Source organism: Tursiops truncatus, chromosome 7 (genome assembly GCF_011762595.2).
Source record: "Tursiops truncatus isolate mTurTru1 chromosome 7, mTurTru1.mat.Y, whole genome shotgun sequence".
NCBI lineage: Eukaryota > Metazoa > Chordata > Mammalia > Artiodactyla > Delphinidae > Tursiops > Tursiops truncatus.
The window spans coordinates 11,543,436-11,565,445 of NC_047040.1; the positions used below are offsets into that span (position 1 = coordinate 11,543,436).

The 22,010-nt window shown below is 42.7% G+C and overlaps 1 protein-coding gene across 2 annotated transcripts in view; it reads left to right on the forward strand.

The window, feature by feature from the left end:
• COL4A4 (collagen type IV alpha 4 chain) overlaps nt 1-22,010 on the forward strand; it is a 138,530-nt gene that overhangs the window by 81,606 nt on the left and 34,914 nt on the right. For both annotated transcript variants that reach the window (XM_073807187.1, XM_073807188.1), the window contains exons 23-35: nt 850-922; nt 1,866-1,972; nt 4,896-5,079; nt 6,844-6,912; nt 9,051-9,158; nt 9,625-9,843; nt 11,710-11,871; nt 12,918-13,088; nt 14,115-14,258; nt 16,602-16,709; nt 18,079-18,260; nt 19,114-19,177; nt 21,790-21,864. In XM_073807187.1, the coding sequence (XP_073663288.1) occupies nt 850-922; nt 1,866-1,972; nt 4,896-5,079; nt 6,844-6,912; nt 9,051-9,158; nt 9,625-9,843; nt 11,710-11,871; nt 12,918-13,088; nt 14,115-14,258; nt 16,602-16,709; nt 18,079-18,260; nt 19,114-19,177; nt 21,790-21,864 (1,666 nt within the window). The remainder of the gene's footprint in view (nt 1-849; nt 923-1,865; nt 1,973-4,895; nt 5,080-6,843; nt 6,913-9,050; nt 9,159-9,624; nt 9,844-11,709; nt 11,872-12,917; nt 13,089-14,114; nt 14,259-16,601; nt 16,710-18,078; nt 18,261-19,113; nt 19,178-21,789; nt 21,865-22,010) is intronic.

Genomic DNA, 22,010 nt, shown 5'->3' on the forward strand with positions numbered 1-22,010 from the left:
CCAAATTCTTGTCTATGTTTCTTGATCATTGAGGTCACCAGATAAGTGACCTTAAGCTATATACAGTGCTTCTATACCTATATTTACTGTAATGCTTGGTCATTCTCATATACCAAAGGTAGGATTACAGATTTTTGATATGTCTTACTATTTAATAATATGTAACACAAAACTGTGACTGAAATAGTCCAGGCTCAGGGCAGTGTTGAAGTTAAAAGATGATGAGCCCATTGGCCAAAATTAGTTGTTTACTTGCCATACAGAGGAAGTACATTGATTACAGAAAGATTCCTTCTCTTGCTCATCAATGTCCTATAATAACACAGTGTTTTTCATCACATTCATTCCTAAACCTCTGTGTTCTGCTCTAGTGCCAGCTGCAGTGGTTAACCTCTCCCCTCCTTTCCTCCCAATTCTACATGACAGCACTCAAGATCGTTAACTTTTTTAATTGTAAATTATTTTGAGATAAATTTTTATGTTATGACTCACAAGAAGTTGCACAATCATACCCAGAGGTCCCATGTACACTTCACCTGGCTTCCCCCAGTGAATATCTTACAGAACCGCAGTACATTGCCAAAACCAAGAAGCTGACAGTGACACATTTCTGCTGACTCAGGCACAGTGGTTACTCAGATTCCACCAGCTTTCACATGCAGTTCAAGAACCTCAGTTTTGTAAGGCAGGACCCCCCCTTGGAAGGTGGGGAAGAGAATGACACCAACAGTACCAAACTAGAATCTAGAACAGGTGATTTAGAAGGAAAGAAGAGAGAGGTTAGATGTATACAAATAACTTTTGACCCATCACGGTTAAACTGATTTTTTCCTCGTGTTTTTTACCAAGGGAAAACCTGGTACCTCAGGACCACCTGGCAGCAAAGGAGAAAAAGGTGACCTGGTTGTATCAAGAGTGAAAGGTGGGCATAATCAATCAGCTCCCTGCCATTTTCTGAATGATGTATGAACCATTCTCTTGCATTAATTTCTCCTGTGACTGCAGATGAATTCTATAATAAGATTTGGGACTGTTGAGATTGCTTAAAAAAAATACTCCCTGCCCTTCAGAGTCGTGTGAATGTTGAGCCTAAATCCTGTGCTCAAATCCTCGTTGTTGTGAATTGGGTTTGAAACAAGACCTCCTTTGATTTGCCTAGCGTTTATTCACTGCATTCTAGTATCCTGTATTAATCAAGAATATTTTGGTTGTAAGCGACAAAAACCCAGCTTGAAGTAGTGTCTTTAGAGAAGTAATTTATTGACTTAAACAAAATTTGAAAGGTTAGGTGTATGGTTTGCACCGGGACGACTGCATGAGAAGGCTGTCTCGGCATCTTGCATCTTTCTTTGCACCATCTGCATTTTCGCCCTGTCTGGTTTTCTCTGGGCTATGGGTACATGCCCCCAGGTAGCTCCAAGTTCTTACGGCCAGAGGTGAAAGAAGACTCTACCTCTTTCTGCCCCAGTTAGAATAAAAAAGGTCCAGGAAGGACTGGATTAGCCTGGGGCATGGGCCCAACCATGGACCATTCCCCCACTCACTATGGCCAGGGGATGGCATACCGTGTTTGGTGTCACACAAGCAGAGGAAGATGCTTAGGGATTGGCACCTCCACACACAACCTCCTTGTCAGAACAGGAAAAGAAACATTTCCCAAATAAGAGATTCAATGGGTTTGGCAATTGTCAGTCTCCCCTTTGACTTTTGCATGGTGGTCTTCGTGTGACTTTAGTCAACTGAGACTCTCAGAGGAACCTCTACCAGCCCAGGGTCATGGTCATTGCCTTTATCTTTAGTCCTTTGTTTCCTTCTACTTATCCCTTTGCTGAGAAGGGCTTGACTCTTTCGGCCTTTGTTACCAGGGCACAAAGGAGAAAGAGGTCCTGATGGGCCCCCAGGATTTCCAGGGCAGCAGGGACAACACGGTCGAGATGGATATGCTGGAGAAAAAGGGGACCCAGGACCGCTGGTGTGTATAATTCTTCTCCTGCTATAGAGTTTCACTCTCTTACATGGTCACAAAGCATCTGTTTTCCCCTTCTCAGTTTAAAAAAGCTGAACAGTAATGTGTCAACGTGCTATAAATCAGTCACCTTTGCTTCCCTGCCACAAAAAGATGGCTGTTCCAAAAGGTATGGCTTATTGCAGATGGCCTAAAATCCCGAGTGCAGTTCATCATAGCAAGAGTTTCTCTCCCTAGTCTTTATATTATTCTCGTAGTGCTTATTTCCTTCTGGGGCCCTTGTCTCTACAGAGCCCTCACTGGTTTCAGGTCTGTTCAGTTGACTCTGTAGGGTGGAGGATAGCACACAGGTCCTGATAATTACCTTCAGTTCTGTTCTCTGATGAAGAAGCACATGAGGGGAAGTGGCAAGCAAGAAAGGATGAACTAGTGCAGATCCACTGGGTAGACATACTGGCTGATGGAAGGTCCCACTGATAAATGATAATTCTGCATTTTTCAGACATGTTTTGGGTGGCGTCCACGTGTAGCTGATGAAGTTCATAAGAAAAGACTGTGAGACATAAGCAGGAACTTAAAATATCTTGGTACATGAGGTAGTTCTGAATGCTTGCAATGCCACACAAACTGAGCTAGATGTTTTACTCGTAACTGTTGTCTTCTGAGGAACAATTATCTTTGAGAGTTTACAGTAAGGAGATGGAGGCTTCGGGTACGTTACTCAAGGTCAACAATCTCTCAAGTAGGCTAAGCAGGAGGGCAAACCCAGTCTTTCTTATTTCCAGTACATGCTGTTTCCACCAGATCATGCAGCCTGCCATCGAGAGTGTTGTAAAAAGGAAGGACCATGTTCTGACTTTATAGGACTCCTATCTGATAAAATACATGTGAATAAGAGACGGAAGTTTGGAAGTTGGGTTAGATGGTATTTATAGCTTTCTGGTCTTTCAGCGGATATTGAGTATATAAATAATCTTCTCTGCTTTAGACTTGGTAATCCCTGTTTCATTCCTTCTTCCACTTAAGAAACTACAGTGGTCCCCCCCCTCATCCACAGGGGACATGGTGCAAGACCCCAAGTGGATGCCTGAAACCGTGGATAGTACCCGACCCCATACCTACCTATGATACCTACCTATGATAAAGTTTAATTTATAAATTAGGCCCTGTGAGAGATTAACAACAAATAATAAAATAAAACAATTATAACAAGATACTGTAATACAATTTATGTGAATGTAGTGTCTCTCTCTCTCTCAAAATACCTTGTTGTACAAATTTAATGCCTTTCCATCCTAACTAAGCACTTAGCAAGCACTGTGCCACGACTTCTGTAGGTTGCGGTGTGGCAGCAAGACTAGCACAAATTTCATTTTCCTTCTTCACAATCTCATGGATAGAAAAGTCATTCTTACCATAGATCTTAGCAACCTCAGCATACGATTCTTCTTTCTTTCCTTATTAAATTGAGAACGTGCACCTTTTCACTTAGAGGAAGCACTTTACAACTTCTCTTTGGCATATCTGAATTCTCAGCGTCCCTACTCTTGTGCTCTGGGGCTGTTATTAAGTAAAATAAGGGTGACTTGCACACAAGCACTGCGATACCACTGCAGGCAATCTGATAACCAGACGCTGCTAAGTGACCGACTGAAGGATATGCTGGAGAAAGGGTTGATTCATGTCCCTAGTGAGATGGAGCAAGACGGCTTCATCATGCTACTCAGAACGGAGCACAGTTTAAAACTTGTGAGTTGTTTATGTCTGGAATTTTCCATTTAATATTTTCAGACCGTGCCTAACTGAAACCTTGGCAAGTGAAACCGTGAATAAGCAGGGAACTGCTGTATTTAGAAACCAACGTCACTGAGTGATAAGTGTCATCATGTACTAACCTAACTGTGAAAAACCGAAGTGTATTTACAGATCAGATTGGGAGAGGAATTTCTATACCACCCGCTAGGGACGGGGGAATCTCTCTAGAGTTTCAGACTGAGTCTGAAACAATTCAGACTCATAGACCACATTTGGGACCAGGCCGCTCAGAAGGCTAGAAGGCGTGACCCTCAGCTTGCCTGCAGGGCAGTGTCAGGCGTTCCTCCTACACAGGAGTCCTTGCAGCTTTTCGTTCAGTTGGGGTGAAGGCAATGAGATTCTCATATGCAGAAGTGTGAGCAGCCTGGACTTGAAAGCCTCCTTCTCCACGGGAGTGTTATCTCCACCACAGGGCTAGCTTGCGGGGACCCCACAAGGAACTTGCCAGTTACAGGAGCCACCTCTTAAGGAAGCCCTGACAAAGGCTCCACACAGGTCTTTATAGTTCTTCCAGACCACATGCAAGTTTTGCAGCCAGGGATTAATTTTACCATAAGCAATGTGGTCTAGTAGCGCAGTTGACATCCATTTTTATGCAGATTCCTGAAGAGCAGAACTAGACCCTTAACCAAAGGTCACATTCTTATGCAGGAGGAGAAAGGATCTGTCAGCCCTTGGCCCACAGAGGTGGAGGGCGATAAAGTCCCTCCCTGTGTCTTACAATAATGCAGAAAAAACGTTTCTAATAGATGAGAGTTTATTTAGTTTGTAAGCCCACTACTTCCCTTAATGTATGCATTTCTATATGTTATTGTATTTGCTGTCACAGAGTGGTTCTAAATAAAATTTCTTATTCTGTATTTAAGACGTAACATATAATTTTCTGTTTTTGAATCATAAAACACACATCAAGAGCATATATATGTCTGTAGATATGTATGTAAAACATTAAGAAGAATCTTAGTTAATCATTTAAAATTGCATTTGCTATTAAGTAACTTCTAGAATTAACTGGCTTTCTGCATGCATTTTTGTAGCCTACAGTGACAATGACTGCTTTGAGTTCATGGCCTTTCAGAGGTTGGTGATTGACTCTTGATGCAAATGTTCTCAGGGAGATCATGAAGATGCAGCCCCAGGTGATAAAGGGCCTCCTGGACCACCAGGCCCCCCGGGCAGAGCAGGACCTAGGGGGCCTCCGGGACTGGGATTTCCTGGTCCACCAGGAGAGAGAGGGCAACCAGGAGCTCCAGGCTGCCCAGGCAAGAGGGGCCCTGATGGCTTGAAGGGTCAGAAAGGTAATTTTGAATGTTTTTGTGGCAGAATGTCAAGTGAAATCATGGAAACTAAAGTAAGCTTCTCTTCTGGGCAAAGTTATTACAGTTATGGTAGAACCTCTAAAATAAAATTCCCACAATTCACTGTTCAAACCTTGAATGTTGTCAAACAAATAAAAGCATTACAGCACAATCAATACTTAAAACAAATCTTTAAAATGCTAAGATGTCTTTGCTGTTTTACTGGTTTGGCAAATTGCCTTTCATTCATTTCTCAGTATCAATGTGGACAATCTGACTTAAAATTATATACATGTATATATTCAAAATCTCTCTTTTTTTACTATCTTTTGAGATTATGCATTTTATTTGAATAAAACCACTAATATTTCATTTTAAAAATACAGCATTGTCCATGAAAACCCATTTGTAGGCATTCTAGGGAGAAAAAAGGGAGGGATTTTAAATATATTTGACAGTTATTTGGATTTCAAACAATAAAGTGACTTGTAGTTTTATAGCTGAAAACTTTTTAAAAGTTTGGAAAAAGATCGATTTAAGATTTTTCTCTTTTGTAATATGTGCATATGACTTGAGTTACATAGGTACTTGTGAAATTTTATAATATAATAATATGTTTGGTTCTTGCTTTGACAACATAGAAAGACGAATACCTTGGAATTTGATATGGTTTAAGATCATGGTCTGGAACCATCAAAATATAACATTATTTTTATTCATATGGTACATTTTTTATTTAAGAGCTTATGGTGTAATACATTATGAGATGAAATTTCTGTTATAAAAGAGAAACATTCCATTTTAAAGGAGAAGAAAACTCAGAGCACCACTTTGAAATTTTATTTTCTTTACCAAGTGAAATGAAGGATGACAAAACCACATTGCAAAGTCATTAGAAAGACAAGAGCCAGTATATATATATATTTTTTTTTTTAATAAATTTATTTATTTTATTTTTGGCTGCGTTTTGTCTTCATTGCTGCACACGGGCTTTCTCTAGTTGCAGTGAGTGGGAGCTACTCTTTGTTGCGGTGCACGGGCTTCTCATTGCGGTGGCTTCTCTTGTTGCGGAGCACGGGTTTTAGGCGTGTAGTTGTGGCACATGGGCTCAGTAGTTGTGGCTCGCAGGCTCCAGAGCACAGGCTCAGTAGTTGTGGCACATGAGCTTAGTTACTCCACCACATGTGGGATCTTCCCCGACCAGGGCTCAGGCCCACGTCCCCTGCATTGGCAGACAGATTCTCAACCACTGGGCCACCAGGGAAGCCCCCAGAGACAATATATTTGAAGCACCTGACCCATGGCAGGCCCTCAGTAAACGGAAGCTGTTATTAGTATCTCTCCCAGTCTCTTCATTTGCGCAATTCCCCCACATCCAAGCTAGGAGTCAGATCTTGGGAACTCAGTGTTGGATACTTGCTCTATTTCATGATTTATCAAAGCTTCTGATTCCATTGTAGTAGATATCCATGGGTCTATACATCCATTATTTTTTGTAGGTTATTAAACTGCTATTTCTTGGAATCAATATTTTTCTTACTCCCCTTCTATTACTGTCTGACAGTTGAAGTTCAGATTTCAGGACAGATCTTCTAGAAATTCAAAATAAACGTAGTTCAAGTGACCTAATGAGACTCGAGAGTCTTCTTTTCCTTTGAATTCCACATATACCGTATGAAGAAGTATCTTGATCGAGTTGTCATTGAGATTCACGTTGCATTGGACTATCAATTATGTGAATGCCAATTTTTTTTTTCATTCCAGGTGATACAGTTCCTTGTAACGTAACCTACCCTGGGAGGCCAGGCCCACCAGGTTTTGATGGACCTCCAGGTACGATCAAGGAGAAGTTACTGTCATACACATTCCCAACTAAAAGAACTGGTAAGACAGATAAACCAATAGCAAATCCTCAGGAACTATTTAGGATATTTCTACCCTGATTATAAAGTTTTGAGGGACTACGGGAAATACCATTTGTAGCCATTCCTCTTGGGTCGCCAGTCCACCAAACCCACTCTGAATAATATTTCTGTGCAACAAAATTTACCTTGATTTGATCACATATCAGCAAAAATGATCACCTTTTGAGCATTTTAAAACTATATCTTCTTTCTTTACTTGTGCCCCGAGAGTGAAAATTGATTACTTGCTTACTGATTATAAGTTTTATTCTATTCTGCTTTCCAAGAGACCCAAATATCTGACCAGAAACATTCTGAAAAGTGCCCACGCATCTGCACCCCTGATTACACTTTCATACAACCACTGCACTTGACTCAGTCACATATTTATAGCTGAATTAAACCCTAGATCTATGTAAGGGATTTTGTCTAATTCTTTTTTATTTATTTAGAGTTCACTTAAATTGACCTGTTAAGTACTGGCATGGCCACTAAAGGTCACCTTTCTTGTTCTACGTAACTATCAATACAAAAAGTGTTTAAGCATTGAATGATGAATGGCTCTGTATTGCCCTCTATAACCACTGACTTTCACGATAGTGTTGTGTAACAACCTCCAAATTGCAGTGGGCTTTAACAAATAATATTTAGTTTCTCTGTATGGGTCTGTCGTTCAGCTGATCTAAGATGGTGTCTATCGGCTTCGTGCCTGGTCCTGGGTCAGGTCAGGTCTGCAACGGGCATCTCACTGTGAGGCCAGGGTGTGCTCTGCTCCTGTGGTTGCAGAAATGCCAGAGGGTGGGGCCCAGCTTCACTTGCACTGTTCACACCTCTCATTACTTCATGGTGTTACTATCCTATTGGCCAAAGCAAGTCACATGGCCAAGCCCCGGGTCAAAGTGTGGGAAATACGGGCCACCCACCACAAGGCAGTGGCAAGGGTGTGGAAATATAATTCTGTATCAGTGGAGTGAAGAATGGTTGGTTGACTGATTGTACGTTCATCTTCACATTTGCTGGTACCTCGTCATGGATGGATAAAAAGCACGCGTGGTCGCTTCCAGCAGCTTCAGCCTCAAGGGAAGTGAACACGCAAAGTTTCAGCTAGCAGTTGCATCTCCTTTGAAGTTCATGATTTATAAGTTATTTTTGCTTAGAGAACTCCTTGTAGGAAAACACAGAAGGTTTTTAAAAAATCTCAATTCGTTTTGCAGGTGCTTTTTTTTTTTTTCCCCCGGTATGCGGGCCTCTCCCGTTGCGGAGCACAGGCTCCGGACTCGCAGGCTCAGTGCCATGGCTCACGGGCCCCGCTGCTCCGCGGCATGTGGGATCCTCCCGGACTGGGGCACGAACCCGTGTCCCCTGCATTGGCAGGTGGACTCTCAACCACTGCGCCACCTGGGAAGCCCAAATGTGCTCGTTATTTATTTATTTATTTATTTTGCGGTACACGGGCCTCTCACTGCTGCGGCCTCTCTCGTTGCGGAGCACAGGCTCAGCGGCCATGGCTCACGGGCCCAGCTGCTCTGCGGCATGTGGGATCTCCCCGGACCGGGGCACGAACCTGAGTCCCCTGCATCGACAGGCGGACTCTCAACCACTGCGCCACCAGGGAAGCACTTGCAGGTGCTTTTTGCCTGTACTTCATTTAAGGGCAAATGCAGTAAGATGCAGGGAAACAGACTTGGTCTTTATTCTGGTGCTTTCTCATCAAGCCACACACTGGCCACCACCTCTGTCCTCTTACAAGGAAGGGTATCCTCACATATTTGTGTTTGAGACTCAGCATGGGAAGGTATCAAAAGATTCATCTGAATGGTGGTGTATGTCCCAAAGGCTTTCAGAAAGAATTCTTTATGGTATGGCTTCTGAGAAAGTACCTTAACACAATCTCTATGAAAAGCTTATTTGGAGCACAAGACTTATAAAAACCAGGCTAGGCACCACCTATACTTCCATAAAGTAGAAATACCCTAAGAAAGACTTAACATAGATTTTATTTTAAAAATCATCTTATTTTGTCCTCATTTGATTTTATTGTGTCTGTGTTTTGTTGTTTTTGTTTAGGTCCAAAGGGATTTCCAGGTCGTCGGGGAGCTCCTGGGTTGAGGTGTCTGGATGGGGAAAAGGGTCAACGTGGCAAACCAGGAATCTCAGAAATACGTGGTCCACCTGGTAAGTAAGGGCTTTTCATTTAGGAATGTCTCATGATCTTAGTCAGCAAATGGCCCAGGGATCCCTAGATGGTGGGAGAATGGTTTTTCTTGATATAGTAGGCTCTTAGCTATGTTTCGATAACTTCTAGGTTATGATACTTTTGTGATGTCTCAGGGCTCCTTAAACCTGGAGCATGAGTTATAGACTATTATATTATGTTGTAGGAACTGCTCAGTCTAGACAGACTCTTTGCTGGTAAGCGAAAGCAATTAGGGAAACGTCATTGGCTTATAGGAAACACGGAGTTACAATTCATTTTCTGACAAAAGGTGGCAAAAAACAATATTGCCTCTTAAGTTACTCCTAATTTTAGTAGGTATCCCTGTATTTTAAAACAATGTGTTTTTATCAAAGTAGTAGTCTTATATGTGTGTTGGTTCTATATCTGTACATGTAACAATTTAAACAATTTTTTGTTCAATAGGTTTTCATGGTGATATGGGAGATCCAGGTTTTGGAGGTGAAAAGGGGTCCTCCCCTGTCGGGCCCCCAGGCTCTCCAGGTTCACCTGGAGTGAATGGTCAGAAGGGACCTCCGGGAGACTCTGCTATTGGCTACCCAGGACCCCCAGGAAAGAGGGGTCTTTTAGGAGTACCAGGGTCAAAAGGACTCAGAGGTGATCCTGGACGACCGGGGGCTGCAGGTATGAGGGCTGTGCTCTTCCTGTGGTCCATAAAGCCAGCTCAGTTCTGAAACAGGTCCCTGAAGAGTGTCTAGACTATCTTGCCTTAAAAATCTAGAATTTAAAATTTTCAGTCAAGCATCTTCCTTCATACATGGGCATTGGTTACATTTCTAATAACCTGCATCCGCAGTGTTGCCTTTGCATTTTATTGGTGGTTTTCACACCCAGCTCACCGTGGCTCAGTCTGTTCAGTTTGATTCAGCAGCTACCGGACATCTGCCTGCTTTGGACTCCAGGACAGTATGTTAGCTCTGAGGGGCAGGGAGATCAGCCCACTGCCATTGCCAGGCTGAAGGAGGGCAGGACAGGCTGTCAGAGAAGAGCAGCTCCGTGGGGCAAAGCAGGGTGGGCTGGCATTCAAAGGAAAGCTCTGGGGGAGAGCTAGGCACGAGCTGAGTCCTGGCAGACGCTGTGTTCTTTGGACAGGTGAAAGGATAGAGGGACTTTCATTCCAGCAGGGGTAGCAGGCAGGGCAGTGAAACTTAAGATGGGGAGATGGCCCTGGCACTGAGTCACATCCTTTTCTGAAATCGTTATGGATTCTTCAGGATCCCCAGCAGAGGTTTTCAGATTTTCATGTACTTAAAAATACCACGCCCCCCAAAAAACAGGGGTAGAGTTGGGGGTCATTAACATCACCGTCTTCTGGGCCCCAATCTAGGAAATTGTGATTCATGACATCAGAACTGGGTGGAGCCCAGCAGTCCAGTCTGAATTTCAACCCCTGGGGGATGGTGACGAAAAGTGGACCCCAGATCAGACTTTTACAAACAGTGTTCTGGTTCTTTTCTAATGATGGATGGGCCAGTGTTTATTAAGTACCCATGATAGTACAATAGTACAGGGAAAATGGAAGGCGGGGAAATAAGCCACATTCTTGGTCCTCAGAGAGCTTATCCAATAGTTTGTAAGTCAGAAGCTTTCATATACAAAAACCCATTTAATTGGAACGTAACAAGATAATACATTATGTGAGTCAATGAAAATAATTTTGTCCCAGTAATCCCACTATCTCACTTGTGAAATGTATTTAAGGGAAGAATTCAACAGGAGATGGTTAGTACGAAAATACTGTTGCAGTATTATTCACAGTAGAGGAACAATTGAAAACAGTAAAGAGAGCTAAGTAATACGTACATACACATACTCACACACCACACTCAAAGGAATACTATTCAGCTATTAACAATTAAAATTATATTTGCAAAGATTACAATAAAATGGAAAACATTTGCATATTAACATGCAATATGAAATAACCCAACAAATGAAAGTGCACTGGGATTACTATTTTAAAAATGCAAACATATGAACCAAAATACAATGAAAACATTAAACAATAAAATAGACTTTTAGGTTAGGGTGTAGAATTATGGAAGACTTTTTTCCCCCTGAAGATCATGATGCTATCTTTCCAACAAATACAAATTTTGAGAGTTGGAATGATGAAATCGTTTACAGAATGCAAATTCAGACAGTACAAACTGGGCGTGCAAGCATTGTGGTGGTTTGGGGTAAAGCCTGCCGCAATGTTAGAGGCTAATGGAAATCAGGAAGAACTGCATGGATTTTTAATTTGCATAAGCAACTTCTACATTGTCTACATAACCTTATCAAGTAATTCTCTTAGCAATGCATGGTTTTACCGTGCACTTGGAGCTCACTATCATCTATGATAAGAAAATCCATTCAGAGGCTTAACTCATTGGAGCCCAGAGCCGGGATCAAAATGTTTACCTCCAGTATTGATATACATGAATACCACTGTAGGCCGTCTATGTAGTGTTATGCCCTCAGTGTCACAGATGAACTGTATCATTTCAGGGCCAGCTGGCATGCCCGGATTCCCGGGTCTCAAAGGTCCCAAAGGGAGAGAGGGAAGTGCTGGGTTTCCAGGGATCCCAGGTCCACCCGGCCATTCCTGTGAAAGAGGCGCTCCAGGGAGACCAGGGCCACCAGGGCTCCCTGGAGCTCCAGGAAGTCCAGGTAAGTGTCGGCAGGTGTCAAGAACTGTGACAGGTGTGGGGTTTACCCTACTTACAGAGGAATAAGCTCACCTGTTGCTCTTTTACGGCTGCTGGCAGAAGCAAGATTCTTGGGTCAGAAACAAAGGATTTGATTATTTGTGGCACTGCAAGTAGCAGGAGTTTCATGTTGGTTTGTGTCATTTCCTTGTGTCACCCATGTGTCTCTGGGGTGATATAAGAGGGGCTAGTGGATGCCGCACACATGGCGGGTTGCAGTTTCTGAGCCTGAGATACAACAGCTATACATTAACCTGCAAGACAGCTTGCTTTTCTTACTGAGGGAGACACTGTATCTGTCAGGCTGCTCGCTGCCAACACAACCTTGAGAAATAGCCCGAGTGAGGATGGGTCAGGACCCTCTGTTCTTGGAATACCCAGCAAGACATCAAAGAGACCCATGAGAAAGTGTCTCTCAACACAAGGTGCTGGGGGGCTGTTTCCAATATGATCTTTATTTCACCATCCAGATTGTCACCTGTTATTTCAATTCTGCTGTGTTTATCCACATCCAAGAATACCCCCTCTCAAAGGATCAAAACGAGATTGGAGCAAACCCTGCCACTACAGCTTTGTTTTTTATCACCAGTAATTCTAGATGACGTTGGTGATTCCTATAATGCTCTCATTACAAAGTGAACAGCTTGACCAAAATTCACTCGGCTGTAGCTTTAAGAAGCACCTGGAATGTTTTCTCCTATTAGTTCCCACCCTCTCCCCACCCAAGAGTAAATATAAATTCTTTACCCTTATCCACTTTCCATTTTAAAAGACTTTATAATGCATCTCAACTGGGAAATATTTATTCAAGTAATCTGCCTTTCTTTTTATAGCAGCCAGAAAAATATATACTTAGACTGATGGAGAGTCGCTACTGGGATTTTAGCTGATAAATATTGTTTACTTGGCCACAGATACACAATTTAAGCTACCATGGATTTTTTTCCTGCCCGTGTGTGAAGCCAGTTCTCAGTCTTCCTCCACTGTTGTCACTGCGGTTTGTCACAGGTGCCCCAGGTTGGAAAGGACAACAAGGGGACATGGGGCCTCCTGGGCCCGCTGGAATGAAGGGCCTCCCCGGAGTCCCAGGACGGCCAGGGGCAGATGGACCCCCAGGGCCCCCGGGAGTCCCAGGCCCCAGTGGGGATGATGCGCTACCTGGTCTTCCAGGCCCAAAGGGTGGGTATTGCTTTTCCATTATTCCCCCCCCCCCGCCATTTTATAAATCTGAAATCCACTGCCAGGTGAAGATAATTACAGGTGACCATACTGTGGAGTTTACTGGTATATTAGCCTGACTTGGTCCTTTCCTGTGTGACTTCTCCCTTCTTCTTGTCTTCTGTATTGTGATTTCCAGGGGCAGAATGTTCTGGTTTAGGTAAACGGGAGTGTTGGGGGGAGGGGTTAGGTCCACAGAACCTACACACACTTCTGCCCGGAGGACTGGGTGGTACTGATGGAGGGGGGAGGTCAGGGCTGATGTGCTTCCACTTTGGATGGGCCCCTCCCTCTACCCTCCCTCCCTCCCTCCTCCCTCCCTCCCCCTCCCTCCCTCCCTCCCTCCCTCCCTGCCCAATACCCAGTTCTCTATTTTTTTTTTTTAGGCACTACCTGTGTGCCAAGGCCCAGACCAACATGTTTGAACTTCTGCTTCTTTCTTTTTAAAATTTATTTATTTTATTTATTTATTTTTGGCTGCATTGGGTCCCCCTTGCTGCATGCGGGCCCTCCCTAGTTGCGGAGAGTGGGGACTGCCCTTCATTGTGGTGTGCAGGCTTCTCATTGCCGTGGCTTCCCACTGCGGAGCACAGGCTCCAGAGCGCAGGCTCAGCAGCCATGGCACACGGGCCCAGCCGCTCCGCAGCATGTGGGATCCTCCCGGACCAGGGCTCGAACCCGTGTCCCCTGCGTTGGCAGGTGGACTCTCAACCACTGCGCCACCAGGGAAGCCCAGTTCTCTTAAAGCTTTGTGGGATCTGGACTCAGAAGCATAAAGGCCTGCAGTTCAGATCTGTGGGGGGGAAAACTGAGACTTGGATGGGACAGATTGTCTCTTACAGGCGGGAGGCTGGTAGTGACTGTTCCCTTCAGCACAAGCTCAGAGTTAGGGGGAGTTCGCTTCTCCACGTGGACGGCAAGGAACACAGATCTAGGAACCGTACTAGCCTATAAAACTTTTCCCTAAAACTTAATGTTACTCCTCAGGACCCCAGGGGCTACCCGGCTTCCTGGGTTTTCCGGGAGAGAGAGGAAAACCTGGCCCGGACGGACACCCTGGCAGAAAGGGAGAACACGGAGAACAGGGTTGGCCCGGCTCCCTGGGAGACCGAGGAGTGAAAGGTGACAAAGGTAAACGCAGCTAATGGCACAGCGATGCAGCATAGATTGTTTTTAGTGTTTGACCAGAACCTGTAAGTATGATCCCTGAAAAAATAAAATGGAACTATCCTGCAGCTTGGATTCTGCTGCCTTTTGAATCTATGGTGTTTGTTTTAGGATTTTAAACAAAATGTATTTTCCTTTCCTCCCAATCTTATCCCATATAACTATGGCAAATGAATTGCTCTATTAATAGAAAAAAAATTAACAAGGGCTTTGACTTAGAGCTTTTGGGTTTCAGAAAAGCTTCTCACCTTTGGGAAGGGGGTGCAGGCAGGACTCCTGGTCCTCAAACCCTCCTTCAATTTTTTTAAATGAAAAAAACAGTTTTTTTGTTAAGGCCATATGGTCTCTGTCGAAATTACACAACTCAGCATTTGTAGCACAAAAGCAGCCTGAGACAACACGTAAACAAACAAACATAGCTGTGTTCTGGGAACATTTTATTTATGGGCACTGAAACTTGAACTTCACTTAATTTCACATGTCATAAAGTATTCTTATTTTGAGTCCCCTCCCCCAATGATTTAAAAGTGTGAAAGCCATTCACAGCTCATGGATTGTATAAAAACTGGCAGCAGGTGGGATTTGGCCTGTGGGCTGTAGTCTGCTGACCGCTGAACTAAATGAGTCCGCTTTCATCTGGGCCACGAATTGCATCTCTCCCAAGCTTCATTTAAAGAAAAGTTTCCATTACTATTTTTAAAAAAAGTTTCAAGACCACTGGTGTCAATGTTCTGTGCCCATCCCTGTTAAATATTTACTTTGATCTCTTAGCCATGAGGCTGTGGTGAGTGAAGGTAAGATTTCATTTCTAGTGTTAAGAATGAATGCTTGACAATTTCTAGAAACAAGGTTTTTGTCTTTAAAGCCCTTTGGGAAAATAGCCTCATATTTAATTCAAATTACTTTTAGTTGATTGATTCTACTATTATTTTTTGTTTTACTAGCCTGTAAATTATTTATATAGAATCGAGGAATCAGAGTCATTCTCCGTTAGCTTAGATAAGTGATGTTTGCTGTGCTATTGTGCTTCTATATAATTATCCCACTAAAAATATTTAAAATTGGGTTAATGCCAGTGATGTTCTGGTAAGCTGGCTCTCTAAAATAAAGTTTTTAAAAAATGCCCTGATTACTACACTACAGTTTGCTGATTGCCAGGGTGTAAATACTCCCACCATAAATACGCTCAACATGACTGATTTAAAACTACCGATGGTTTAACAACTAGTTTACAAAATTCTTGACTTGTTACTAAGTGGCTCTCATCAAGCTGAGATGAGCCCACTCCAGCCCACATCTACAACTGGATAGTGTTTGCAGAAATCAGGAGAAATATTGTATACCCTCCCTACCTCTTAGAATTCTCTATGTGGAGAACCAAGTTAAGTGTCTGTTCTTTTAATGTAAGGAAAATATTGGAGGCTGGTTAGGAAGGGGAAGATAAGGAACTGGAAAATATGAGATGGACAATTCAAAATTTACAGGATAAAGAGATGTAGTTTTAAAAAATTTTATTGAAGTATAGTTGATTTATAATGTTGTGTTCATTTCTGCTCTACAGCAAAAGTGACTCAGTTATACACACATTCTTTTTCATATTCTTTTCCATTATGCTTTATCACAGGATATTGAATATAGTTCCCTGTGCTATATGGTAGGACCCCGCTGTTTATCCATTCTATATACATCAGTTTGCATCTGCTAATCCCAACCTCCCAGTCCTTCCCTCCCCCACTACTCTTTCCCCTTGGCAACTGCAGGTCTGTTCTCTCTGTTTGTGAGTCTGTTTCTATTTCATAGATACGTTCATTTGTCTTGTATTTTAGAATCCACATATAAGTGATTATCATATGGTATTTTTCTTTCTCTTTCTGACTTAACCTTGCTTTGTATGATCTCTAGGTCCATCCATATTGCTGCAAAATGGCGTTATTTCATTCTTTTTAATGGCTGAGTAATATTCCATTTTATATATGTAACACAGATGTATTTTAGACCTGGAACTTTTCAAGCCTGTCTCTTTTTACTGAAGACTCTGAGACGAGTTTGGTTGAATTTAGCAAACATTCACTGAGCCCTCAGTGTACACCAGTCCCCTTTGCTGGACAAGTTGGGAAAGGAATGTAAAAGGCATGGCCCTTCCTTTCGGAAATCAATCAACAATGTTGATACTGTGCAATCTATGAACATACATACAGTTTGGCAGGTTAAATGGGGATTTGCAAACTGGGCGTGAGGAGCTGTAACAGAATAATCACGTGTGTGGTGCTTCCTTTTGTTTTGCTCTTATAAAATTAATATCTAAAGGAGCAAGAGGACCCCCAGGATATGAAGGAGAAATGGATATTATTTCGAAAAAGGGGGAAACCGGGGAACCTGGACCTCCTGGAGATGGTGGATTCCCAGGAGAAGAAGGTAAATGCTTATGTTTTTTTAACCATATCAAATAAGTTGACTTCTTTACAGGTCATTCAAACAAGCATGCATATTAGACAACTTTCCCAAAAAAACGGTAATTCGGAGATTAGGAAAGGTCATTCTTTAGATAAAAATAAAAACATACACTAAAGAGCCTCATGGTACTGTTCTTTCCATGCTAGAACCTAGCTGCAGTTCACATGTGTTTATAGATTTGGATATTCCAAACTTGAATCAGTCCAGACAGATACATGAAATACTGGTACCAGGTTTAAAGTATTCCTGGTTTTGCTGGCTGATCTTAAAATGAGTAGCACAGTGACTCTCCAAATCATTTCAGTGGATGCTATTCAACCTTCAGTGTGCATCCCTTGGGGCCCTTGTTAAAACGCAGATGCTCAATCAGCAGGTCTGGGGCCGGTCTGCCTCTGACTTTCTAACAAGCCCCTCGCTGCCTGTGCTGCTGGTCCTCAAAAACACCCCAGAGCAAGGATTTTGACAACCACATTTGTGTTTTCTTTTCCCAGTTTAGACTTAATTTGAATGGGACCTGGGTTCTTTTGTTGGCCCTCTCCTTAACGAGTTAGGGAACAAATGTTTTAAGTCCTCTGGTTAAGTCCTTCCTCATTTGTAAAATGAACATGTTAAAATAAAGCAAGTGGGCTTCCCTGGTGACGCAGTGGTTGAGAGTCCGCCTGCCGATGCAGGGGACGCGGGTTCGTGCCCTGGTCCGGGAGGATCCCACATGCCGCGGAGCGGCTGGGCCCGTGAGCCATGGCCACTGAGCCTGCGCATCCGGAGCCTGTGCTCCGCAAAGGGAGAGGCCACAACAGTGAGAGGCCCGCGTACCGCAAAAAAACCAAAACAAAATAAAGCAAGTGATGCTGCTCACTCCCCCCGGGGTAGCCTTGAGTCTCTTCATGGGCAGCTGCTTTTTTTTTTTTTTTTTTTGCGGTACGCAGGCCTCTCACTGTTGTGGCCTCTCCCGTTGCGGAGCACAGGCTCCGGACGCGCAGGCTCAGCGGCCATGGCTCACGGGCCCAGCCGCTCCGCGGCACATGGGATCCTCCCAGACCGGGGCACGAACCCGTGTCCCCTGCATCGGCAGGCAGACTCTCAACCACTGCGCCACCAGGGAAGCCCTGGGCAGCTCCTTTTACAGTGAGGTCGCGGAAGCCAGAAACCCCTTGTGATGCAGCTTAGGGCAGGAATTAATTAGGACTCCCAGTTCCTGGGAGATGGCTTTGTCTCCTATAAGTAGGACCAAGACCCACAGCCTAACTATCGCCTGTCAAGATAGTTTAACTATTCCTTAAAGTTCAAGAGATTTCCTCCAAGAGGTCTGTAACACTTCTAACCCCATCAGGTGATAAAGGCCATCCTGGGATACAAGGGAAGAAAGGAGAGCCAGGAAGCTGTGGACCACCTGGATTTCACAGAGGGGAGCCCGGGAGGAAAGGGCAACCAGGCCTTCCTGGACCCCCAGGCCCTCCAGGCTCACCAGGGCTGAGAGGGCTCATTGGCTTTCCGGGATTTCCAGGTGACCAGGTAAGCAACTGCTGTTTTGGAAGGAAAGAAATAATAAAACCTTTCTGCCTTGGGATGCCCGTAAGTCATCTTACTTTGCCAGTGTACATCACAGCCCTTCACTGGCTTTTAGAATGTAAGGAGCTGGTCAAGGGAAGAATGGAAACTTCTAGAAGGCCATGATGTAACTGTAATTCTGGCCAGTGCTTATGCCTGGTTCCGGTGACATAAATGATCAAATCACTTACTCCACATTCTACCCCCAGCCTTGTTTAAACAGCTCCATAGAGACTTGCCTGAGGACTGTTGGTTTACCAGCACAAAGAGTCATCTGAAAAATGACCCAAATTCTGGTTACTAAGCTTTCCTATCCAATTGCAGACATCATAGATTTTGCTGTAAATATACTTTATCTTTACAATCATAAGCAAAATACCCCTTGAGAACCCAGGAAGTACAAATGCAGTAGCCTACATCATAATTTCTGGAAAATGTATAATATACTTTGCTACCCATCTTTTGGAATAAAATAGATTTTTCAAGTTTTGGGTATAAATTATAACAGTTTATTTCGTATCAATTTGTTCATTCAAAACTTAAAGTTCAAGTGATGTGATGCAATTACTCTTTTGCAATCAAGTATTGGGATTTGGATGCCCCCTGTTGGTATCACTAATTCCGGAAGAGTTTCGTCAACTTTTAAAACCTAGGTGCATGTAGTAGTATGCTTGCAATGCATTTCCAATTTTCTTTACCACTGCAAATTATAAAAACCAAGTTAGTTCTAGAAAATTATAACTGGATCATGTCAAGCATGTGTCATTTGTATTTGAAATTCAATTACAATCTTATTTCTGTTTCATTAAACTATCAGGGTGAGCCAGGTTCTCCAGGGCCCCCTGGACTTTCAGGAATCGATGGTACAAGAGGACCTAAAGGTATGGTTTGGAGATACAGCAACCATCCATCAAGCTCATAGTCCTGGGTATTTGTAGCATTGTGAGCAGGTACCTCTGGCATGAAAAGTAAAGTAGATCAAACAAACTGCAACATTCAAAGAGTTCTTTTTAGACTCTACAAGATAGTCAAAACAAGACCTAAATCATCTATATTTGTCATTCAGATCTAAGGGTACCATATAGAAAACAGCATGCTTGCAGGCATAGCATAATTTCCTCCTTGGTGGGAGTACTCTCAGCTGTCCTAGTGACTGCAGCTCTATAAATGACAGCTCAGGTGCCAGGAGACAGATCCGCATTGGTGGTCCATGGCCCCGTGCCCCACAGGAGCCAGTATCTCTTCTAAGGACTCCATAGGTACAGCTTTTGGCGACCCAGTTACAAGAGTCACGGTACACAGAGAAGGCCAAAGCCATGACTTCCCACCAAGTGCTAATAGTTCAGCTAAGAATTCCTGGGCCACACATAGTCTACAGTTGAGTTATTTTTACCATAAGCCAAGGGTCAGCAAATGTGTTTTTCTCAAAGGGCCAGATCATAAATATCTTCAGCTGTGTGGTCTCTGCTATAACAGCTGTGCATGAAAGCACACACAGCATGAAAGCAGCCGTAGACAGTATGCAAACAAAGGGCTGTAGCTGTGTTCCAATAAAACTTTCTTTGCAACAGGCTGCAGGCTGGATTTGGCCTCACAGGCCTTAGTTTAATTTGGGCCAAAGACAGTATTGCCTTGTAACACAACTTACATTCTGCCTTTATCAGGTTTCCAGAGAAATAGGAACAGGAAGTTAACCCAAGGGAAAGAATGTCCTCAGAGAAAGAGAGGTTTCGTTAACCCTTTATCCAGACAAACAAAACAAACAAATCCAGGGTATCTTAAATTGCAGCGTTTACACAAAAGCTTTAATATTTTTTACTATTTTTGTGTACCATTGGGTTAATATTTTTCTTTAAATCTACTTTAAAATGATTCACCTTTTTAACCTTAGCCTTAATCTCACTATCTGTGAATTCACAGGCTTGTGGTACAGTTATATTTTATTTTAATACAGATTAAAATAAATAACTTTAAAATCAGAAACAGTAATTAGTGAACCACCTAAAAATCTTCTCCCTTACTACCAGTGAAACATGCTTTACGCTTTGAGAGACACTCCATAAATAACAGGATAATTGCTGTAAGAAAAAGTGAACTGTGAACATGTATTTATTCAGAAAGAATAACTTAGATCTTCTCTTTAGAAATAGTTACAAATAGGGAAGTTTTCATATTTTATTTTGACATTTTATAGCTTTAGTCAGTGTTCAGAACTCAGTCCTCTTCTACTCATCTATCCATTTATTATAGACCCTTTGCCTCTCTCAAAGAACAAACCTATTTCTTCTTGTTTCCTTCCTACTTGTATTTGGCCATGTTTGCAAGGAAACAAAATGCAATGAAGGTACTTGGAGTAAAAGCTGTCTCGTGGAGCCCACAGATAAGACAGTTCTGCAGGACCATAGTCTGAAGGAACCTAGCCCTTGGGAAATCCATGGATTTTTCTCTTGAGACTTTTCTCCATGGTCTGTTTTTTACTTACCTGCCTACCAATTGGCTTTATCACTCTCTATTCAGTATCCTTTCTGGATGTGTTTGGATTGCACTTGATCATGCTCTATATTAGGACATCGTGAAAATGCTTTTGATTTCTGCCTCAATAGGCAAGGGCCTCAAGTTCTTACGTTTTATTACAATTCCTAAAGGAAAGACTGGCTGACCTGGGATGGACCAGATTCATACCCTTCAAACAATTAACCACAATTATGAGTAGGGTCAGGTGGAAGAGAACCTACCATAGGTGTGGGTGGGACCCCTTAAAAGGGGTGTTCGTGTGTAGGTGCTTTAAAACATGCCTAATTAGCTCTCTTCTCTTGTAATCCCATCAATTTCTTGCCCTTCCCTACCATACCATTTTGAGTCCTCCATTTGTAATTGGCTCCCAGCTATAATGTAAGTCCTTGTGTCTGGAAGGATGCAGCAGCAGTGTGGAACAGCTCTGTGGGACTGTAGGGGTCACTGCCTACAATGGCCTACAACTGCCTACAATGGCCTCCAAAGTGCCATCTCTTGTGAAGTCATCAGTAAGATGACTTGTGATTTCGGTTTTTTACAAGGACACCAAGTTGAGCTTCCTTGAAGAGAGCTTGAAATGTGATTGCAGCAGCTGAAACAGTGACAGTTTCTGCTTTCTGTTTCTAAAAAACAATATAAGGATACTAAATGCCAAGTAATTTCTTAAATAGATCCCTAAATTTGAAATTATTTTAGAAAATTTAAAAATTTAAACTTATTAAGATCTATAGTTTCTTATGACCGTTTTGAACTATAAAATAGTGTGTGTGTGTGTGTGTGTGTGTGTGTTTAAATCACAGCTTGCATCTATGTTTCTATTTGTTCTTATGTAAGAAAAAAAAAAGCATTGTTTCAAAAATCCTCTCTTGGAATATTGAGGATAGACTATAAAGGGAAGTATCATGAAAGTTATTAAGTCACTTGTATGAACAAAATTAAACTCTCTTAAATAATGTTATGTGCATTTTATCACTTACAGGATACAAAGGGGAACCTGCAAGTCAGTTTGGCCTACCTGGTCCAAAGGGTGAGCCAGGTAGCCCTGGATATCCAGGTATAGCTACATACTTTTCTTATTAAAACAAAAAAGAGTAAGTTTGGTTTGAAAAATAGTGCAATTACTTTATCTTCCTAGCTGGCAATGGTTGTATCAGTATTATATTCTCCCTTCGCTCATTAAGATACCTATCAGAAGGATTA